Source organism: Porites lutea, chromosome 11, assembly GCF_958299795.1.
Source record: "Porites lutea chromosome 11, jaPorLute2.1, whole genome shotgun sequence".
Lineage (NCBI taxonomy): Eukaryota > Metazoa > Cnidaria > Anthozoa > Scleractinia > Poritidae > Porites > Porites lutea.
In genome coordinates this window covers 19,667,509-19,685,466 of record NC_133211.1, presented here as the reverse complement: position 1 = coordinate 19,685,466, position 17,958 = coordinate 19,667,509, and the positions used below count along the sequence as shown (strand labels likewise).

At 40.8% G+C, this 17,958-nt stretch overlaps 2 protein-coding genes across 2 annotated transcripts in view; both read right to left on the bottom strand.

Annotated features, from left to right (window-relative positions):
- Positions 1–424: 424 nt before the first annotated feature.
- Positions 425–8,880, bottom strand: LOC140953307 (glutathione hydrolase 1 proenzyme-like). The gene is made up of 8 exons (XM_073402800.1): positions 8,736–8,880; positions 8,605–8,693; positions 6,255–6,487; positions 5,501–5,823; positions 4,377–4,522; positions 3,845–4,032; positions 2,027–2,267; positions 425–1,141 (listed from the first exon to the last, which is right to left on the bottom strand). Exons 1-8 carry the CDS (start codon positions 8,878–8,880, stop codon positions 860–862), a joined length of 1,647 nt encoding a protein of 548 aa, XP_073258901.1. The 3' UTR covers positions 425–859.
- A 2,395-nt stretch (positions 8,881–11,275) lies between these two features.
- LOC140953306 (glutathione hydrolase light chain 1-like) overlaps positions 11,276–17,958 on the bottom strand; it is an 8,199-nt gene continuing 1,516 nt past the window's right edge. Inside the window, 4 exon segments of the mRNA XM_073402799.1 lie at positions 11,276–12,150; positions 13,443–13,632; positions 13,634–13,681; positions 16,294–16,481. Of these exon segments, the coding sequence (XP_073258900.1) occupies positions 11,872–12,150; positions 13,443–13,632; positions 13,634–13,681; positions 16,294–16,481 (705 nt within the window). The 3' untranslated portion in view covers positions 11,276–11,871.

Genomic DNA, 17,958 nt, shown 5'->3' with positions numbered 1-17,958 from the left:
AGCTTGTTTATAATTACATCAAGATTTACGAGGAATAAATTGGGTGAGGAGTTTCTGATAGCATTTTCGAATCAAGTATAACGTTTACCGTACACGCGTTTCAATATAAACCTGGAAAAGTGATCTTTTCTGCAAATGTTTTTTTTTCACTTAGTTGTGGCGTTTAAAGATTATATAGCTTTATTACTTTGCTAAAACGCTGCTTAATCTAGTTACAACTTCGTAAGAACTTTTGGATGGCGTGTTAAATGTGACGGCCGGGAAAGTGGGTTGGTGGTGGCTAACAGAAAGAGAATAAGATAATATATATTCAGTTTGAATATCGTGAGCTTAAGACATGCACTGTTCAAAGTCCAAACAAATACCTGGTAAGTACTCTAAGTGCAAGCTCTTGGGGGGGTGGGAGGGGGGGGGGGGGAGGAAGCAAGGGTGGAAGTGAGAATGAAAAAGGTGACACAAGTCGTTATCTCTTACTTGCGGATTACCCGGTAACGGAGAGGGAAAAAAAGGAGCAAAGAAAGGATTATAACAGGCGTATGTGGTGGTATGAGGCGTAGGCTTATAGGTGTATTCTTGCCTAGTCCCTAGGACTCATTATTCCGCGCGGACATTGCCTTTCGGGTCACGTGGTCCGAGCGAAGAAGTGAGACGTTTCCCGCCCATTCGCCTCTGAGACGTCACCGAAGTGAATTGACCGAGAAGGCCTGGGAAAAGCCGTACAGGAACCAGGCAAGGCAGATTCTTTCGTTTGCACGTATTGGGGACACCAAACGGTTGGCGGGCTTATACCTAGAGATGGGGCGCGTTATAACCTAAAATTCTACGATTATATTTTTATTCACAGTTTGGGGAAAACATGTTAGCCTCCCGCGGGAGCTCCAAATTTTCTTGGGTCAGACTTTGCATAAATGCCTTCTCCAGGTTTTCGGTACACAGCTTGTACCACAGCAAAAGCAGTTTCTTTGGCCACCGTTACATTGTGTCCGAGCGCTCTTAAGCCATCTTGTATGTCCTCAGGAAGACGATAGTCTTTGTTGTTTTCAACTTCTACATCCATTTTTGGTACAAGTTCTTCGTGAATTCGAGGATCGTCCACTGCCTGTGATATGTCCTTTCCAAACCACAGCATGTTCATCAACACCTATACATGATAAGTAAACTGTGCCTGAGGAACTGAGCAATTTACCTCTTAACATAAATAGTAAAGAGGTAGGATTTGAACGTAATAATCCATAAAACTTTGCCTTGAAAGAGTTTAGGGCCTACGAATTAACAAGATTTGTTAGAACGAGAGATGATTTCATGGTTTCTCTTAGAGGGGTGAGGTTTTTTACGTCTAATAGTCGTAGATCTGTGACATTGGGGGCGGGGCCGGGAGAGGAAGGGAAAGATACCCGAAAAAACGCCATATATTCCTGCATTATACTCCCCCAGCCCACACTTCGTTCTTTCGCCTTATACCCATGCAACTAAACATCGCAAGTTTAGTTGGGATGAGTCAAATGGGGCGAGGATGGAATGGCTCTTTTACCCTAATCCGCCACTGCCCCCCGCCCCCCCCCCCCCCCCAACCTGCGTCGCAGACAGTCTTAACCCCTGATAAAGACGATTATATCGAATTCTCTTTCTACTGTAGTCTCGCTTGACAAGTTTGAGTACAATGCAGGCTTGACTACTATTAAAACCCGCCCAATTTTTCCCTGTTTTCAACTAAATCAAGGAATGCAGGGAAAAAGGGCACTGAGAATTTCCCCATGTATCGCCCCATATAAGGCAATCTGGATTTCAAAATCCGCAAAATTTTTGCTCGTGGAATCTGCAATCCTGGGCATTGGGATCTGTAATTCAGCTCAGGGAATACAGGCAAATTCCAGCGGACAGGGAATCAGCAATACAGTACCTGCTATCCAATCCGGAATGCACAGCGTGGAGTCCATAATCCAAGACTGTTTTGAATTATCTTACATAGGGCGACATGTTTATGTTTCTTCAAAAACTTCTACTTATTCTTTTTTTTTTCTCATACCAGTGATACAGCCGTGGTGATCCTTTTGCCGCCAGACGCACCAATAACAAGCTGTACGTCACCCTTATTGTCTGTTAAAATTGCGGCGGACATGGACGCGAATGGCCGCTTGCCTGGATCGGGAAAATTAACCACAGATGGGTAAACACCATTAATCTCTGTGTCGTTGGGATTATCAAAATCTGCCATCTGATTATTGTATATAATCCCCGTGAGGTTGGATCGAAACTTGCATCTGAATCTGTTGAGATACACGTCATGTTCGTGAACACTTTTCTCATGACTGTACTCTCCTAATGTACCGGTACCTATAGTAATAAGGAGAAGTGTGACGTCACGTTACCATAGTAACAAAATTTCTGGATCACAACGATAGGGAGCTTAAGCAACGACGTCAGGACGGCAAAGAGAACTGGAAAAAGCAATAGGTTTATATCAGCAAAACAACAACTCGGCACGTGCATCACACCTTTTTGTACGTTTCTTAGCCGTCGTTGCACGGCTGCGACATGAGACTTGCTACTTTTACGCACCCACTTTACGAAGTATGTGAGAGCAACGCGAAAATTTTCTTTTTCTTTTTCTAAACTTAGATACGGTCCGTTGGGATTTAACCCCAGAAAATTTCGCCAACATTTGACAAATTGAATAAAACTGAATAAGATCGTCGAAGTTTGAAACAGTGCGAATTCAGTGATATTTTCGGTTTGTTGTCATTCAGAAATTTTGCTACCATGGCAACGTGAGGTAACAACTTTCCCTCTCTATTGTCAATATACAGTCAAAGTTCCCTTAGACGGACACCTCTGCGTCCAGCTCCATGAGTCCACCTACGACCATCTTATAAACGTTAATGAGTGAAGCAAGGCAAGGAACGACTATGGGGGTCCGTTTCAGCGAGGTTTCCGTCTCATAGAGAGTCAATTAAAAGGAGTAATCAAAGGCAGGGACCAACTCCATGGGTCCACAAAGCGAGGTGTCCGTCTCATAGATAGTCAATTAAAAGTAGTAGGCGCCAATTTTATTGAGGTGTCCATTTTATGGAGGATCCCTTTAAGGGAGGGTTGACTTTTCTTTCTTTGTTTTTAAGGCATTATACAGCCAACTCTCTTAACGGACTCCTTCAGGAGACGGTAACCTCACTAAAATAAGAAATGGTTCCGGATTTCCGTTATTATTAATAGAATCTCTGCAAGGCGGACATCTCTCTACGATGGACATATCAGGTTCAGTCTGTAGTTCTGGTACCATAGGTGTCTGTCACAGAGAGAGCGGAATGACAGTCTATACACCTACATCAAGGGCAAGGAATATGCACTTCTCTTTTGAAAATCGAATTTACGCATAGTGATATAACTCAAAAATGTGGAAGTATTACGAACAAGATAGCTATTCCCTTAAGAGAATGTAAAAATGCATTTTCTGTTTGCTGATAGATAGCTTGTTAACAAGCTCTTGATGGGGAAGGGGGTAGGAAAAAACGAGAGCTTGCATCGACCTCTCAAAAAAGAAGTCGATACAAAATGCTGATTGGAAGAAATTAAACTTTGTAATGACTTCCTAAATTATCACGCCTGTCGCGAAGAAGGTATTCCGCCGTGGAGCTCCCAAGAAGTTATTGCAATATCTGCAGTTTCCTTTTAAGTTAGCAAATGTGATGCTGCCGACGTTTTACCTCAAGGCAGCCATGTGATGGCTGTTATATCTATAGGACATGAAAAAACTTTTATACCTCACTATTCTCAAAGTTAACTTGATTAAATATGGTGTTCAGGATAAACTTTGACTTCAGGCCCCTTTGTATTTTACTGAACTAACCTGTGATTTACAGTTGATGTCACAGAAACTGCATCACCGTTTTTGGCCAAAACAGCCAGGTGTGTGGTGCCATAATCAGCATCAGAATAGAGGCGGGCGTAATAAGACACGTTGTCTTGTGTTTGGTCATCTTGTATCAGTTTACGTAGCTTGTCGCCCAGCTGTTGTTCTATCATATTTTGTGCAATCTGAGATAAAAGTACGGAGAATATTTCGGACAGAAATTCCCTATGCTAATCCCTAAAAACTTCGTACGTGCAATGCTTCCCCTTCCCTTCAGTGGCTGGAAGACAGAACGCCTGTTAGCAAGTCTAAAGGTGGAATTCCACTGTCACGTAATGTTAACATGCGTACGCACGTAAATTTGTGCGTAAATAAAGTATGGGCCATGTATGAACGGAGGCCGCGCGTTCCTGGCTGGTGAAACCGAGATCTCGGCAAGCGTACCAATCCGCCTGCCCAAATAAACACAACAAAACCTTTAAGAGGGAACAAGGAGGAGCAAGGGTGGAAATTATTATCTTTCACTTACCTCGTTTATTTTCTTATCCATATTAAAAGCAGGATCACCAAGTCGACTTCGCCAAGCATAACCAAACTTGAAAGCTTCAATGATTCGATGATATGTCAACACCGAGGCATCCGTGCCATCACGAGCCGACGAAGTCATATTGTAACCTATAAAATAAAGCTTTTCTACTTTAAATAAGTGTAAAACTAGAGGTTTATAGTATAATTGTAAGTATATTGGTGAGAGCAGATGCTGGGCTGCAAAACATCGTCTGAGAAACGATGAACGGACTTAGTTTACATATTGTGCTAGTTATTGACTTTTTATTGGGTCAATTAATAGTTGTAGGATAAAGGACTACAAGGGAGTCCTAAAATCACAAGTTCTTAGTGATTTGGGTCTATATTAGCCAGTTTATAGTCATACGAAAATAATTTAAAACTGTTTGCGCGCCACAATATGCGAAACTTAACGTAACGCTATTAGAATGATGCAATGGGTGCACCGGTGTGTTAGGACTGTAAATTTAGTTATAACGATACCGCAGGCCATTTCCGCTAAAAATCATCCTGATACAAAAATCAAGACTGTAACGCCTATATAGCGACAGGGCCTTCAAAGAACCACGCGAGACACAAAGATTAATGGAGGCTCGCAGCAATAATTCTTTCTTGTAGCGTTGTTTAAATTCAAGGTTGCTGCAGCTTAGGCTGCAAATATAGCCGCCCCTGACATCACTCCCCACCGCTAGTATCGGGACCACTGGGGACCGGCGTTTCACGAGGCAGCTGCATACACACGCTGTCTGCAACTCGTTTAAACTTGCGTTGCTGATAAATTAATGTTTATGAATGAATGCTCAATGGAAGTTCCGTTGCAGGTTGCCTTGCTGCGCTGTACAACTACAAAGTAAGGAAATCTCTAGTTAGTGGACATCCTGTAGGTTTATGAATGCCGTTGTTGTTGATGATCAATGATGATGATGACAAGGATGATGATGATAATGATGATGATGATGGTGGTGGTGGTGGTGGTGGTGGTGGTAGTGTTGGTAGTGGTGGTAGTGGTGGCCTGCAAGCAAGCTCTCTAAGAGTTAACACGCTGGCTGTGATGATGATGATAATGAGAACAGAGCACCTTCCTACCTTTCAGTATATTTAAGATGAGACCTAGTACAGCGCCACTTGTAGGGGGAGGAGTGAGGTGCATTTTCATCCCCGCCAGTTCACTTTCTAGGGGCTCCCTGATCTCTGTCTGGTAGTTCCTCAGATCTTCTTCAGTGACTTGACCCTTTTTTGGCTCATCTGGAATAAGTTCTGTTATATCTTGTGAGATACTCTTGGCTAGCGGCCCATTATAGAAAGACTCGGGGTTGTCTCGAATTTTTTCCTGCGTCATCGCGTACTGTTCGTTTTTGATTATTGTCCCCTCTTTAAGAGGCTTATCATTTTTGTCCAGGAGAAGTTCCCTGAAATTTTACAAGAAATAGCATTAGAGAAGAAAATCATAGCAATGCTAAATAAGGCACTGTATCTGCAGTTATTCTGGAGGTCTCATACCCATATTCTGTTTAACGGCAACAGTTAAAGCACTCTCCTGAAGCAGTATCATGAGCGTGCTCACTGCCTGAGACTTGCTATGCCCCTTGTGTGTGTATGTCTTTTTTACGTCCTACAGAGTCAAAACAAAGAAGTTTTTTTTGCAACTGGGAGCCTACCACGGTTTGTCTACGGCTCATTTCAAACTGATCCTAGCAAAGAATACTTTGAAAACAGATATCCGACGCGCACGCCTCTGAAATCTCAGGCGCAGTTTGCCAAAAAGAAAACACGAAAAATTGTGATGAATAATAGCAGGAGCCGATTACTTAATCGGTTCCTGAAAATAGTTATGGTTCACCTTAACCCGTTATCCTCTTTTATTTTCTCTACCATATCTTCACTTAAGGCATCGGCAACGGCGGTGCTTATTGGAAACCCTTTACTGGCTAAATCGATGGCAGGTTGGACCAGATCCTTCCACGGTAATCTTCCGTATTCCCTCCACGCCCTGTATTGGCCGTGAACCTCCCCGGGAATAGCGATAGCAAAACGGTCTAGAAAAAAAAAAAACGTTATAGCTCCAGCACGAAACTGTGAGCAAGTACCCAGGCGAACGGCGGGCAAAGCGTGTCTCGAGGGGTGTCAAGTTCTCTCTATACCGCAAGCAGTGGTCCTTTTTTCCTCAGAGCGCGGCGAGCGAAAAAGAAAATTATCCAAATTAATTTTGCAAAAAGGAGGAGAGATTTGAGCGGGGGCGTTGTCTCGATCTATGGGACGCAAAACGAAAATAAAACTCTGTGCGCAGTTGCATTTCCTACTAACCCCTTTTGCGAGCGAAACGGTTGGGTGAGATCCCCACGATAACTCAGATTCGCACTCCGTATTTGCTTTTGGAGTAACGAGTCACGGAGCGAGAAGATAACGGAAGAGACTGGGGGAAAAAATAACGTCTGCCAAATTTTGTTCCAATATAGCAGCCCGATAAGAAAGTTTTGTTTTCATACATTGCTAATGAAGTGCCTTTAATAAAGCAAATTAACCCGAAAAAAATTTCAGAGGTTCAACGTAATTCGAACTCATGGCCCCTGTGTTAGCACTTCAGTGCTCTACCAACTGAGCTATGAAGACCCATATATTGAAAGCAGGTCAATAGACCTCTTTAGCTGGTTTGTTTTGTTATGTTTTGAAAGAAACTTGATAGAAATTTGAGTGAAAACAGTTCCCCGATATAACTGCATTGAGAAATCAAATCATACAATCTAAAGAGGTCTATTTGTGGAGATTGGGTAGGAGAATATGGGTAGGAAGCGGCTGTACACAGGCAACGCAGTCGTAAATATCAATTTAAGCAATTGCAAATTAATTCCGGGTTAAATTCGCCTTCAGTTATACTTGAATTTATGAATCATTAAAATCATCCTCATGTCCAACATATTCTATTAACAATGATAGTAAGCACGTCGCGCTTATGCCGTAATTTAAATCCCTATTATGTGTGGAAGTGAGAGAGCAAACACAATCAAAATTTTAATTTAGTAAAAGAATTCTCCAAGTTACGTTTCAGGCGAACACGACAAGTCGCCGTAGGCAACAGAACAACACGATATTTATAGAGCAAAAAAATTTTTCCAATTCAAAACAAATTTTGAAACCATTGAAATAGATTATTCAACTCACTTGCAAATCCAAAATAGTCGAAGATAGCGCCGATTCCGTAAAAAAAATGTACTGCTCGGCTCCTCGCTTGTCTCGATCCACGGTTTTTCCACACGAAATTTGTAGTCTGATCACAGTCGCCTGTATGACCGAGATGATTGATTGCCTAGTAACGGGCGGCTATCTGGGTTTTACCAAATGCATCAAACGGGAGGAAAATTCCTCCTGTAAATTTGGCGCGCTGCAGGGGATAAAAGTCCTTCGCGCTGGGGCCAACTACCGAAACCCGAAATGAGAAGCGAAGGACTTTGAGAAAGTCTACCCACGCGCCTAGGTCTAACACACCCCCGACCTCCGAAAACACATGTGAATAGCTAAAGGGTACGAGTGTGCCGATATCCCCTCTCGCTCGAAGGGGAGAGCTTTCTCGCAGGCTGCTCCAACACGGTTAAAGATAAAAGGCCCCTTCTCTGGCGTTCTCTATTTTTATTACAGCCGAACCTGCGCTAATAAAAGGATACCTCCCTTAGCTGGACATCTCCTCTCCCAGCTTACCAACTAGTATTCGAGGGGGGTAATAGCCCGGGTGGTCCTCCTGGGAATTCTTGGTAGGGGTGTGCCGCCCGGTTCTCCAAATCCTGACCCTATTTCAGACCTAAAAATGGAATTTTCCACACCCGTTTTCAAACCAGACCTGTAAAATCCATACCCGTTTTCAGACCTGGCCTTTAGGCAGAAATTATGTTATCATTGCTAAGATTATAGCGCAAACAAAAAACTCTTCAAATCCATTGCGAATTCGCATATTTCTCTTTGTTTCTTACTAATTTGGAATATAAACGATAAATACGTTCATAGACTCCCGTAGTTCCCTTAAAAACCATACCCGATTCCAGACCAAAATAGGCAAAGTCTATACCCGTTTTCAGACCAAAACAGCGCAAAAACCCTACCCGATGGGGCGGCACATAACAATATAGCTTATATAAGGGAGTACCCCCCTGGAGAGGCTAGTTAAGATCTAAAATCAAAATAACACGGTTATTAATTACTGTAATTGAGGGAAATGGAACAAACAACTCTCCTCGGAGTCCCTCATTATCTTCTAAATATAGCCAAATATTATAGATCTCAAAACGTCCTGGTAATAGAAAACAAAAAAGAATATAATAAGAGCACCAACCGCGTTTAGACATGTCTTCCCCAGTAAACATATCAGACGTTGTCGCTGCCGGAGCAGTCTCTCTAAAGTCGATAACCTTAGCGTTCTTGAGTTTTCGACTGTAAACCAGCATCACTCCACCGCCACCAACTCCAGAAGAGTGCATGTTTATAACTCCAAGACAAAACATAGCGGCGATGGTTGCGTCTACGGCCGAACCGTTTCTTTGTAAAAAAAAAAAAAAAAAGGGGACAGTAGATATATCTAGCAACCTTTGGGGCATTACAGGTGTGGTATGGAATCCCTAATGAAAGGGTTCCCAAGTCTCCACTAAAATAGTGGGTAAGGTGGGGAGGGAGGGTGTGTGTATACAAGGGTGTTGTGTGTATACAAACAGAACAGAAAAGTTAGATGTTAAGATTAGCACTGATAATGAGGGACGGGCAAACTGCAGAGCAGCTATGTCTACCTCAAAGAAGTGCAAAAATTTATTAGGTAGAAAGTAATAATTACTGAAATTCTAATAAGGATAGGATTAAATAAAATATATTAGTTGAAAAATAAAAAGAATAAGTATTGAGGGACTGGCAAACTGTCAAACAGCTATGTCAACCTCAAAATAGAGTTAGGATAAGTATAAGAGGATGAGGGGTTAGAAGGTAAAATAATAACAGGGATGATAGGAAGGTGAAAGGGGAAAAGAGGGACCGGCAAACTGCAAAGCAGTCATGTCAACCTCTTCGAAAGTTAAAAATAAAGAAGAGAGAGGAGGAAAAAAAAAATTAAAATAAAATAAAATAAAATAAAATAAAATGAAGAGAAAAGAATCTTTATTACAAAACCTCAATTAAAATCCTATTTACAATCAACCTGCTGTTACAAAAAATCTAATTAATTCATCAAAAACACTATCTACAATTCCATCCGTTACAAAAGAAACCCCTCGTCCTTCATTAGAGAACAAAAACAATCCTATATATTATAAGTGAAGATAGAAAAAACTATTCATTTACAAATTCTAAAAAATAGAAGTAACTTAACCTTACATAAAAGAAGAGGAAATAGATATAATTAATAATAAAAGTTCAAAATTCTATAAAATTAAGAATTCCATTATGCAGAGATATTAAGATCCTGCAATCGAATTATACTAATGACGGCTAAACCAGTGTCCATAAAAAGCCCTAAGTATAAAATAAAATGAATAATAATAATAAAAATAAAAACAAAAATTTACAATAATAAAATGAAATAAAATAAATGATAGAAAGAGTGAAATAAAATAAAATAAATGAATCATAAAGGAGAGACTCTAGGGTAAACAAAGGAAAAAAAATCAAAGGAATTACTTCAATAACTTTAATGTGTAATTTTCTCTTCAAAAATAATTATAAGTAACAAACATGTTTGTGAAAAAATGAAAACGTAAAAATGCTTCTTTGGTGAAAACAAATTACAATAAGCCAGATGGTTTGTTAATTGATATAGTAAAACCACTATATGAGCTTCACATAATTGTTAATGTATAGTCGTTCTTAAAAATTTACCGAATCATTGAAATAGTTAAGATGAGATTGAAATATATTCGTTCTTAAAAAAACTCAAGGAATTATTGACTCTGAAAATTTTTCTTTTCAATAAGAGTTGAAATTGACTCAGTAGTTTCTCCAGTAACTATAGCGACATCTGCAGAGTTACAAAAATTCTGAAATAATTTTTAAAAAATGGATAATACTTTAAATTATCGGATAAAATACAAGATAAGAATTAATTAAAGGAAAATGTCACATGTAAGCTCCCATAAAAAAAGGGGGGGAAGGGGGGTTAAAGAAATGTACAGGATAAGAACTTTCATGATGAAACTGTTATAAGTAGTATAACTTGAATTATAACAAAAATGTAATTGAAAGAGAATTTAAATGGTTAGTTGTTAGTCGCTCATTTGTGTACGCTGACATTAATAAGAATTTATTATAAGGAATACAACTTGTAATTTTTTAAAAGATATTTTTTCGAAAGAGAATTTAAAAAGGTTAGTCGTTAATTGTTAGTCGATCTTGTTTGTCCATTAAGGTAAAGCCATTCTTCAGAGTGCAGATCAAGTAAAACCAGATGTGTGATTTGTTGTCCATGTTGTTGAGAAGAAAGTCTAGCTGGCGGGCACGTTTTTCTGCCTTTTTGTCAGTGGTCCAGTGTTGTGACGTCAGAATCCAGTGTGAAGTGAGGTGGGGTGAACAGCCATTGCCAATTAAAAATAAAAACAGTTTGAAAGCGTCCTTGTCGCTGATCGGTTTTTTCCAGAAAATTAACTTAAAATCTTGTGGCCAAACAGAAAGTGGATAAAAAGCGTCGCCGTTGAAAGAATTAAAAAGTTGAAGTCGTTGCTGAACAATTGTTGCACGGGAGAGGTTGCGGAGGTGATGGTGGTAAAAGTGGAGTGTAGAGTGGTTGTTATCCATAGTTGAAAGTAGTCTGTTAAGATAACATTAGAGGAGGGGGTATTTTGTAATTAACTATTAATTAGCGCCATAAGTTATGACAAAATTTGTCTTATTGTCATTACAGGAAAAAGGAAGTTACCGTAAAATTCTGGTTACAACTTCTTAACGGCTTTTGGGTGGGGTGGTAAATGAGTAGCCTGACTAGCAGGCGTCAAAAGGGGTAGGGAGGGATTGGGAGGAAGAAAAAAAGGGAGGGGGATTGGGGAGAGCGGGCCAGTAAATGAGAAGGCGAAAGGGGGGTGGTGGTGGCTAATGGGTGGATTTAGAAATAGAACAGGAAAATATTCAATTTTAGATGTCGTGAGCAAAAAACAAACACACCCAAATAAATGCCCGGTACGTACCCTATACGAGCAAACTCTTGGAGGAGTGAGGAAACGGGGGTGGAAAAGAGAAGAAAAGGTTGAAGAGGTCGTTGTCTGTTACTCGTAGGTTACCCGGTACCGTGAGGAAAAAAAAAAGAAGAAAAGGATGAATTGTAACCGGTGTGTGTGCTGGTAGAAGCGGTGGGCTTATACTGCTTATAGGCGGGTTCTTTCGTTTGCATGTATTGGGAACCGTAAACAGTAGGCGGGCTTATATCTGGAGCCGGGGGAAGGGGAGCGTTATAACCTGAAATTTTACGGTCTTTTTTATCATAGCTTAGGGCAAACATGTTAGACTCCCGACGGAGCTCCAAATTTTCTTTTGTCAGACTTTGCGTAAATGCCTTCATCATATTTTGCGCGATATACAGCTTGTACCACAGCGAAAGCAGTTCCTTCAGTAACATTGTGTCCAAGCGCTCTTAAGCCATCTTGTATGTCCTCAGGAAGACGATAGTCTTTTTTGTTTTCAACTTCTACATCCATTTTTGGTACAAGTTCTTCGTGAATTCGAGGATCGTCCACTGCCTGTGATAGGTCCCTTCCAAACCAAAGCTTGTTCATCAATACCTATGCATGATAAGCAAACGGTGCGTGAGGAACTGAGCAATTTACCTCTTAACATAAATAGTGACGCAGTAGGATTTGGAAGTAATCATCCGTCAAACTACAGATGTAAAGCTCAAGAATTAACTAAAATTATTGGAACGAGAGATGGTTGGTTGGTTTTTTCATGGAGAGCTGAGGTGTTTTTTAATAGATCTACGATATCGGGGGGAGGGGGGGGGGGGAAAGGGGAAGGTAGGCGTGAAAACGCCATACCTCAGTATTAATAGTAAATTAACGCTCCATGAAATTAAGGTATTGGAAATTAACGCGACTTAAATTAACGCGAATTTAGTATAGAACTACTTTCAGATAAAGAGAATTTATGCAAAAGAGGAAATGATGGAAATTCACAAAGAAACATGATTTAATTGGTGAGCCAACAGAAACCGAAGTTAAACGTATAATCTGAAAAGAAAACTTTCGTCTTGGTACTTTCCCTAAGAGTATGAAGGGATTCATGTGAAAAATCTTTGCCACTTCTAGGATACTTCACAGTTTCACACTAGTGGACCTCCACCCTGATAAAATACTCCTCTTTCTTGGTGTTAATTTCCTATACACTCAAACCTCGTTATTTCGGATACGTACAGTCGAATATGCGGATATTCGACTGTAATAAGGTATTTTCTTGCCTAAACCCCAACCCCTCCCTCCTTCGTCCTTTCGTCTTATTCCCACCCTATAAATCGCTCTTTATGTTTTCCTCAGGGTTCCTTTGCTTTCAGAATGAAAGATGCCTACTAAAATCACTGATACAGTCGAATCCCGCTTAACGGACACCTGCTTAATACGAACACCTCCTAACTATGCGCGAGTAGTTGGGAAGAGTCAAATGCCCAACCCGCCCCGTAGCCTGCGTCGTAGACAGTTTTAATCCCTGATATGGAGGACTATATGGAGTTCTCTAACTACTATGGATCTCGAGTAACAAATATGGCTTCAACGTAAAATACCGCCTCCTTACCTCGGCACTATTTTAACCCGTCCCAATTAACTTTTCCCTGATTTCAAAATCAAAGACTGTGAGAAAACAAGTTCCGAGCGTCCGCTCGCCAGGAAAATACGCTTGCACTGCAAAATCTCCCGCACGTTTCACCCCAATTGAGGTAATTAAGATTTTTTTGCTTGAAGAGTCCGGAATCCCGCCAACGTTTGGATTCCGGAATCCCCAGCGGGAATCCAGTGTCCAAGTGTCCTATGGGGGGACATGTTTATTTCTCTTTAGATATTTCTAGTGATTGGTTTTGTCATACCAGTGAGACAGCCGTGGTAATCCTTTTGCCGCCAGACGCACCAATAATAAGCTGTACGTCACCTGTATCGTTCGTCAAAATGGCTGGAGACATGGACGAGAATGGCCGCTTGCCTGGCTGGGGAAAATTAACCTCAGATGGATAAACACCATCAATCGCTGTGTCGTTGTTGGGAATATCAAAATCTGCCATTATTGTATATAATCCCCGTGCGGTTTGATCGAAACTTGCATCCAAATCTGTCAAGATACACGTCATGTTCGTGAACACTTTTCTCATAACGGTACTCTCCTGGTGTACCATACTACATAGAAATTGTCATTATATAGTCAACTCTCTCTTAGAGTCTCACCTTTGGGACCCGCTCTACGAAGGAATCTGCCCTTTTTGAGAGATGTCTATCTTGTAGAGAGTCCACTAAAAGGAGTAAGAAAAGGCAAGGACCAACTCTAAGTGCCGCCTTATGCAGTGCAGTGCCGTTTTCCTCTGTGATAGAAATTGCTGTGTTGAGAATAAACGATTGACAAGCCTAGCTATTAAAGGCGCTTAATTTCTGAAGCCCGTCGACGCCAGTTGACTCTAGTATAAGACGGACACCTCGGACTGTGTCATGGCTGTATAGTTCATTTTGTTAATAATGCTAATTACGCTTCCTTAAGCGCTATGGAACTTAGCGTTCACGAATAAATTGGCTTGTAAACGGCAAAATCACAGCTTCTTGTTCAACAAAAATACTTACCAAGGCAGACACCTCACTAAAAACGGACGCCTAGAGTTGGTTCCTGTTTTACTTTACTCTCTTTAGTTGACGCTCTTTTGGATGAACACCTCTCTAAGACAGACATATCCTCAGTTTATAGAGCCGGTCCCAAAGGTGTCCTTCTTAGGGCGCTTTCAATTCCAAATGTTAAAACTGGCCGGCCGGGCCATTGACGGACCGGTCATTTTGAAAATGAAACAGGCTTTTTCCAAGAGTTTTTGATGAAAAACGATTTTCTGCTTCGTGGATGCTATTTAAGATTTGACTGATCTGGCTTGATAGCTTTCATTAAAAGTGAATTTCTCATTACGACGGAAATGGTCTGGCAGGTCAGTTCTGACAAATGAAAAGCGCCCTTTGAGAGACTAGACTGTATGTGTTGAGTTTGCTGTTTGGTCCTTGTGTTAAGGTACACGAGGACAGAAACCGCACACGAACTTCTACATTAATTAATATTGATATTAATATTAATATGGAATATATCATATCGCATGGGTTAAGTACAACGTACTTCATTGGGTCTCAACGTACATCTCTTTAAAGATGCAAAAGGGAATCACACTGTGATTGCTCAGACCGAGTTTATTATATCGCCATAACATTTCATGCGCAGCTCATGCAAGTGACGTGTCGATCGATTATTAATGGACCACTAAGGCATGCAGCCCAGATCATCCGTGCGAGATTGCCTCATGCATTGTGCGGTCTACCTGTTCGCCTGTTATATCACTTCACTTATCACACATCTCATGCAGATAGCTCGCAAATGGACCCATAAGAGCAGCTAGTGGCGCCATCGTATGCTGACGTTCAAGCTTACTGTTCATGTATAATGTAAAAAGGACACCTGTCGTCCTCTCATCCGCGACATTAAATTACATTGCATTGCATTGCAACGCGTTGCGTCTCGTTGCAGTGCAATGTATTACACTTGATTACATTGCACTGCACTGCATAACATGACATGGCATAAAACTAATTGTTATATTCCTAGACTTTCACTAAACTAAACAGGGACAGCCGTTGGCTGATTCTTGGTCACACGGACTTGACTAAAATCAACTGTATCCCGATCGTGATACATTAAGCAATGTACCCCGCTTGGGATACAGTACAGCACGTGATTAAGGCATGGTGGAAAGTGGCGTGACAGAAGGCGGGAAAAACACTGCCAGTTTTCTTTTCGTGAAAACACAACAACACAAACATGAAGCCTCAAGCTAAAAAGCAACGATTTTCAAAGTTATTCCAGAAGAGAAATAGCAGCTAGTGGAGGAAAAAGATGCAGATAATATAAGGAAAGTACTTTGTAAATCATTCATTCAGTGGTTTTGAGAATTAAATTTGGGTTCTTATAAGTAGCAAGTCGACTCTTTTGAAGTACGTTGAATTGAAAGTTTAGAAATACTAAAAAAACACTTAACGTCAGGTTCCTCGGGAAAGCAGTTAGTTTTGTTTTCCTCGAGTCCTGATGTTCCCTTGACATCGTCTCGGGAAACATCAGGACTCTCCGGAAAACAAAACTGGCTGTTTCCCTCGGGATCTGACATTAAGTGTAAAATACAGCATGACATGACGTAAAACTAAATTGTATAGAGAGGAGAAGTGCGACGTCACAAAAATTCAAATTTCTGAAATTATGGGATTGGTTAGCATGTTCAAAAAGAACAAGTCAGACGAAAAAAGCCCCCTTGCCAAAAATCGGGCTGTTAGTGTCCGTCTAAAATTGGCTTGGATCGCAGGATCGTAACGTTTACGATCCAGGCCTATTTTAGAAGGATTTATGTGGAGTCATCAGTAATTTGACTTTTTGAATCGAAAAAGTCGAAAGTCAAAATACTGATTGGCGAAAATGATTTTTTTTAATGAGATTTTATAGAGCACCCAAGAAATTATTGCAATATCTACAGTTTCCTCTCAAATCTGCCAACTGCCGATGTTTTACCTTAAGGCAGCGATGGTTGTCACCTTCTTTACCTACAGGATATGCAAAAAGTTTCGGACTAATTTACTATTCTCGACGTCAACTCGAATAAATGCGGTGTTCAGGATGAACGTTGACTTGGAGCCCTGGTCTTTCACTAAACTAACCTGTAATTGATAGTGGATGTCACAGAAACTGCGTCACCGTTTTCGGCCAAAACAGCCAGATGTGTGGTGCCATAATCAGCATCAGAGTAGAAGCTCGCGTAATAAGACACGTTGTGGTATGTTCTGTTGTCTTTAATTTTTTGATGCAAGTCGTCTCCCAACTGTTGTTCTATCATCTTTTGCGCAATCTGAAAAGAACGTAATGGAGACAACAGTTCAGACTCTTAGAACAGATATCCCTTATCCCTAAAAGTTTCAAAAATGTTATCCCTTAACAGGCGGAGGTGCTGGGGGGAACTTGCCCTCCTCCCCGCACTTTTTTGCGCGAAATTTAGAAAAATGTTTGCCAAAAATTTTTAGTTGCATTCATGGTAGAGAGTAAAGAAGATATAACTGTAGCTCAAAGGATGCAAGAACTATTGCGATTGTTACGGCAGAGGCGCATTAAACAGGCCTGATTCAGTGAATCCGTTTCCAGAAGCGAATTTTTCCTCTTGTAATCCAGCGGCGAGGCCCTTTGCGCGATAGCTAACTAAGACAGAACCAAGACGATCAGTGCGTTCATTATACAAGCCTACGGAACTTGCTACATTATAAAGATTACGAAAATTCGAACAAAATTGCCAAAAAAAACTTGCGCCTAAAATCGCTGCTACATCAGCCGCTAAAACTTTTCTTTAAAACTAAAGCAGCAAAAGTCGCGCGAAATTGCTCTTCACAGAGCCAGCTATCTTTGGTCCGCCGAGCAGAGATATGAATTGACTTTGTTCGAAGGGCATTTGACTAACGGACCTCTCGCGGGAAATAGGTAGTCTTTTCGCTTCTTATTTAAAAAAAACAGAAGGAGTTTATCAATTTTTGAAAACAGTTATTGAGTTCATCTGGTAAAAGTTTGAGCCTTGGGAAAGTAAATCATTTTTTCCTTTTGTTCGTTCTTTATCAGCTTCAGTCCCTGTCGACACTAATGCTTTGTCGAAAGTATGCGTTTTCGTTGTCATCAAAAACCCATCGATCAATTCGCGTCCACACTACCGTTGTGATGCGTTTTCGAATAAAACGTTCGAAAACGATAGAATTCCATGCGCATGACACAAAGGGATCTAGAAACACACGCAACTGCGATATTTTGGTCATCGCTTTCATTTTGATGCGTTTTTCGACCGTTCTCGACCGTCCACACTAATATGATATGTACGCGGTTTAGTTTTGCTCCACTTTCAAGAGCATTTTTAAATCGATGAGTTTTCGCTGAAAATGCTCAGCGAATAAGTGTGAACGGGGCCTTAGTTCAATATGGACATAGTTACCATGCAGCCATTGTCTCGTGGGTTTTGCGAATATGGTAAAAATGTTTTTCAGAGCGTATTTCTCAGCAAGAGGGCCAGCCCGCCTGCTTTTATAAAGCGGATCAGCCCGGCTTACTGGGCTGGCTCACCTCACATAAACAGGCCCTAAGGTGTAACCAGAAGCAAGGGTGGAAAAAATTTTACTATATAAACACCAATGAAAAACCAAGTGAGCTTTCGCGCGAAAACGTGATATCTTCACATGTGAAAATAACATGATTGTTATCTTCACATGTGAAAATGTCACCGTTGCTATGGCTTCATAATAAACCGCACCTTTCAGACCAAAAAACTATTTAAGTAAAATGGTTTGGTATTT

Bases quoted from the DNA above. Each gene is read 5' to 3' on its own strand.
- LOC140953307 (XM_073402800.1), bottom strand. From the start codon at position 8,880: ATGCACTCTTCTGGAGTTGGTGGCGGTGGAGTGATGCTGGTTTACAGT. The intron at 8,694-8,735 runs GTTGGTGCTCTT...TTCTATTACCAG, and splicing joins GGAAGACATGTCTAAACGCG to GACGTTTTGAGATCTATAAT. The intron at 5,824-6,254 runs GTGAACCATAAC...GTAAAATTTCAG, and splicing joins AAAGAGGATAACGGGTTAAG to GGAACTTCTCCTGGACAAAA.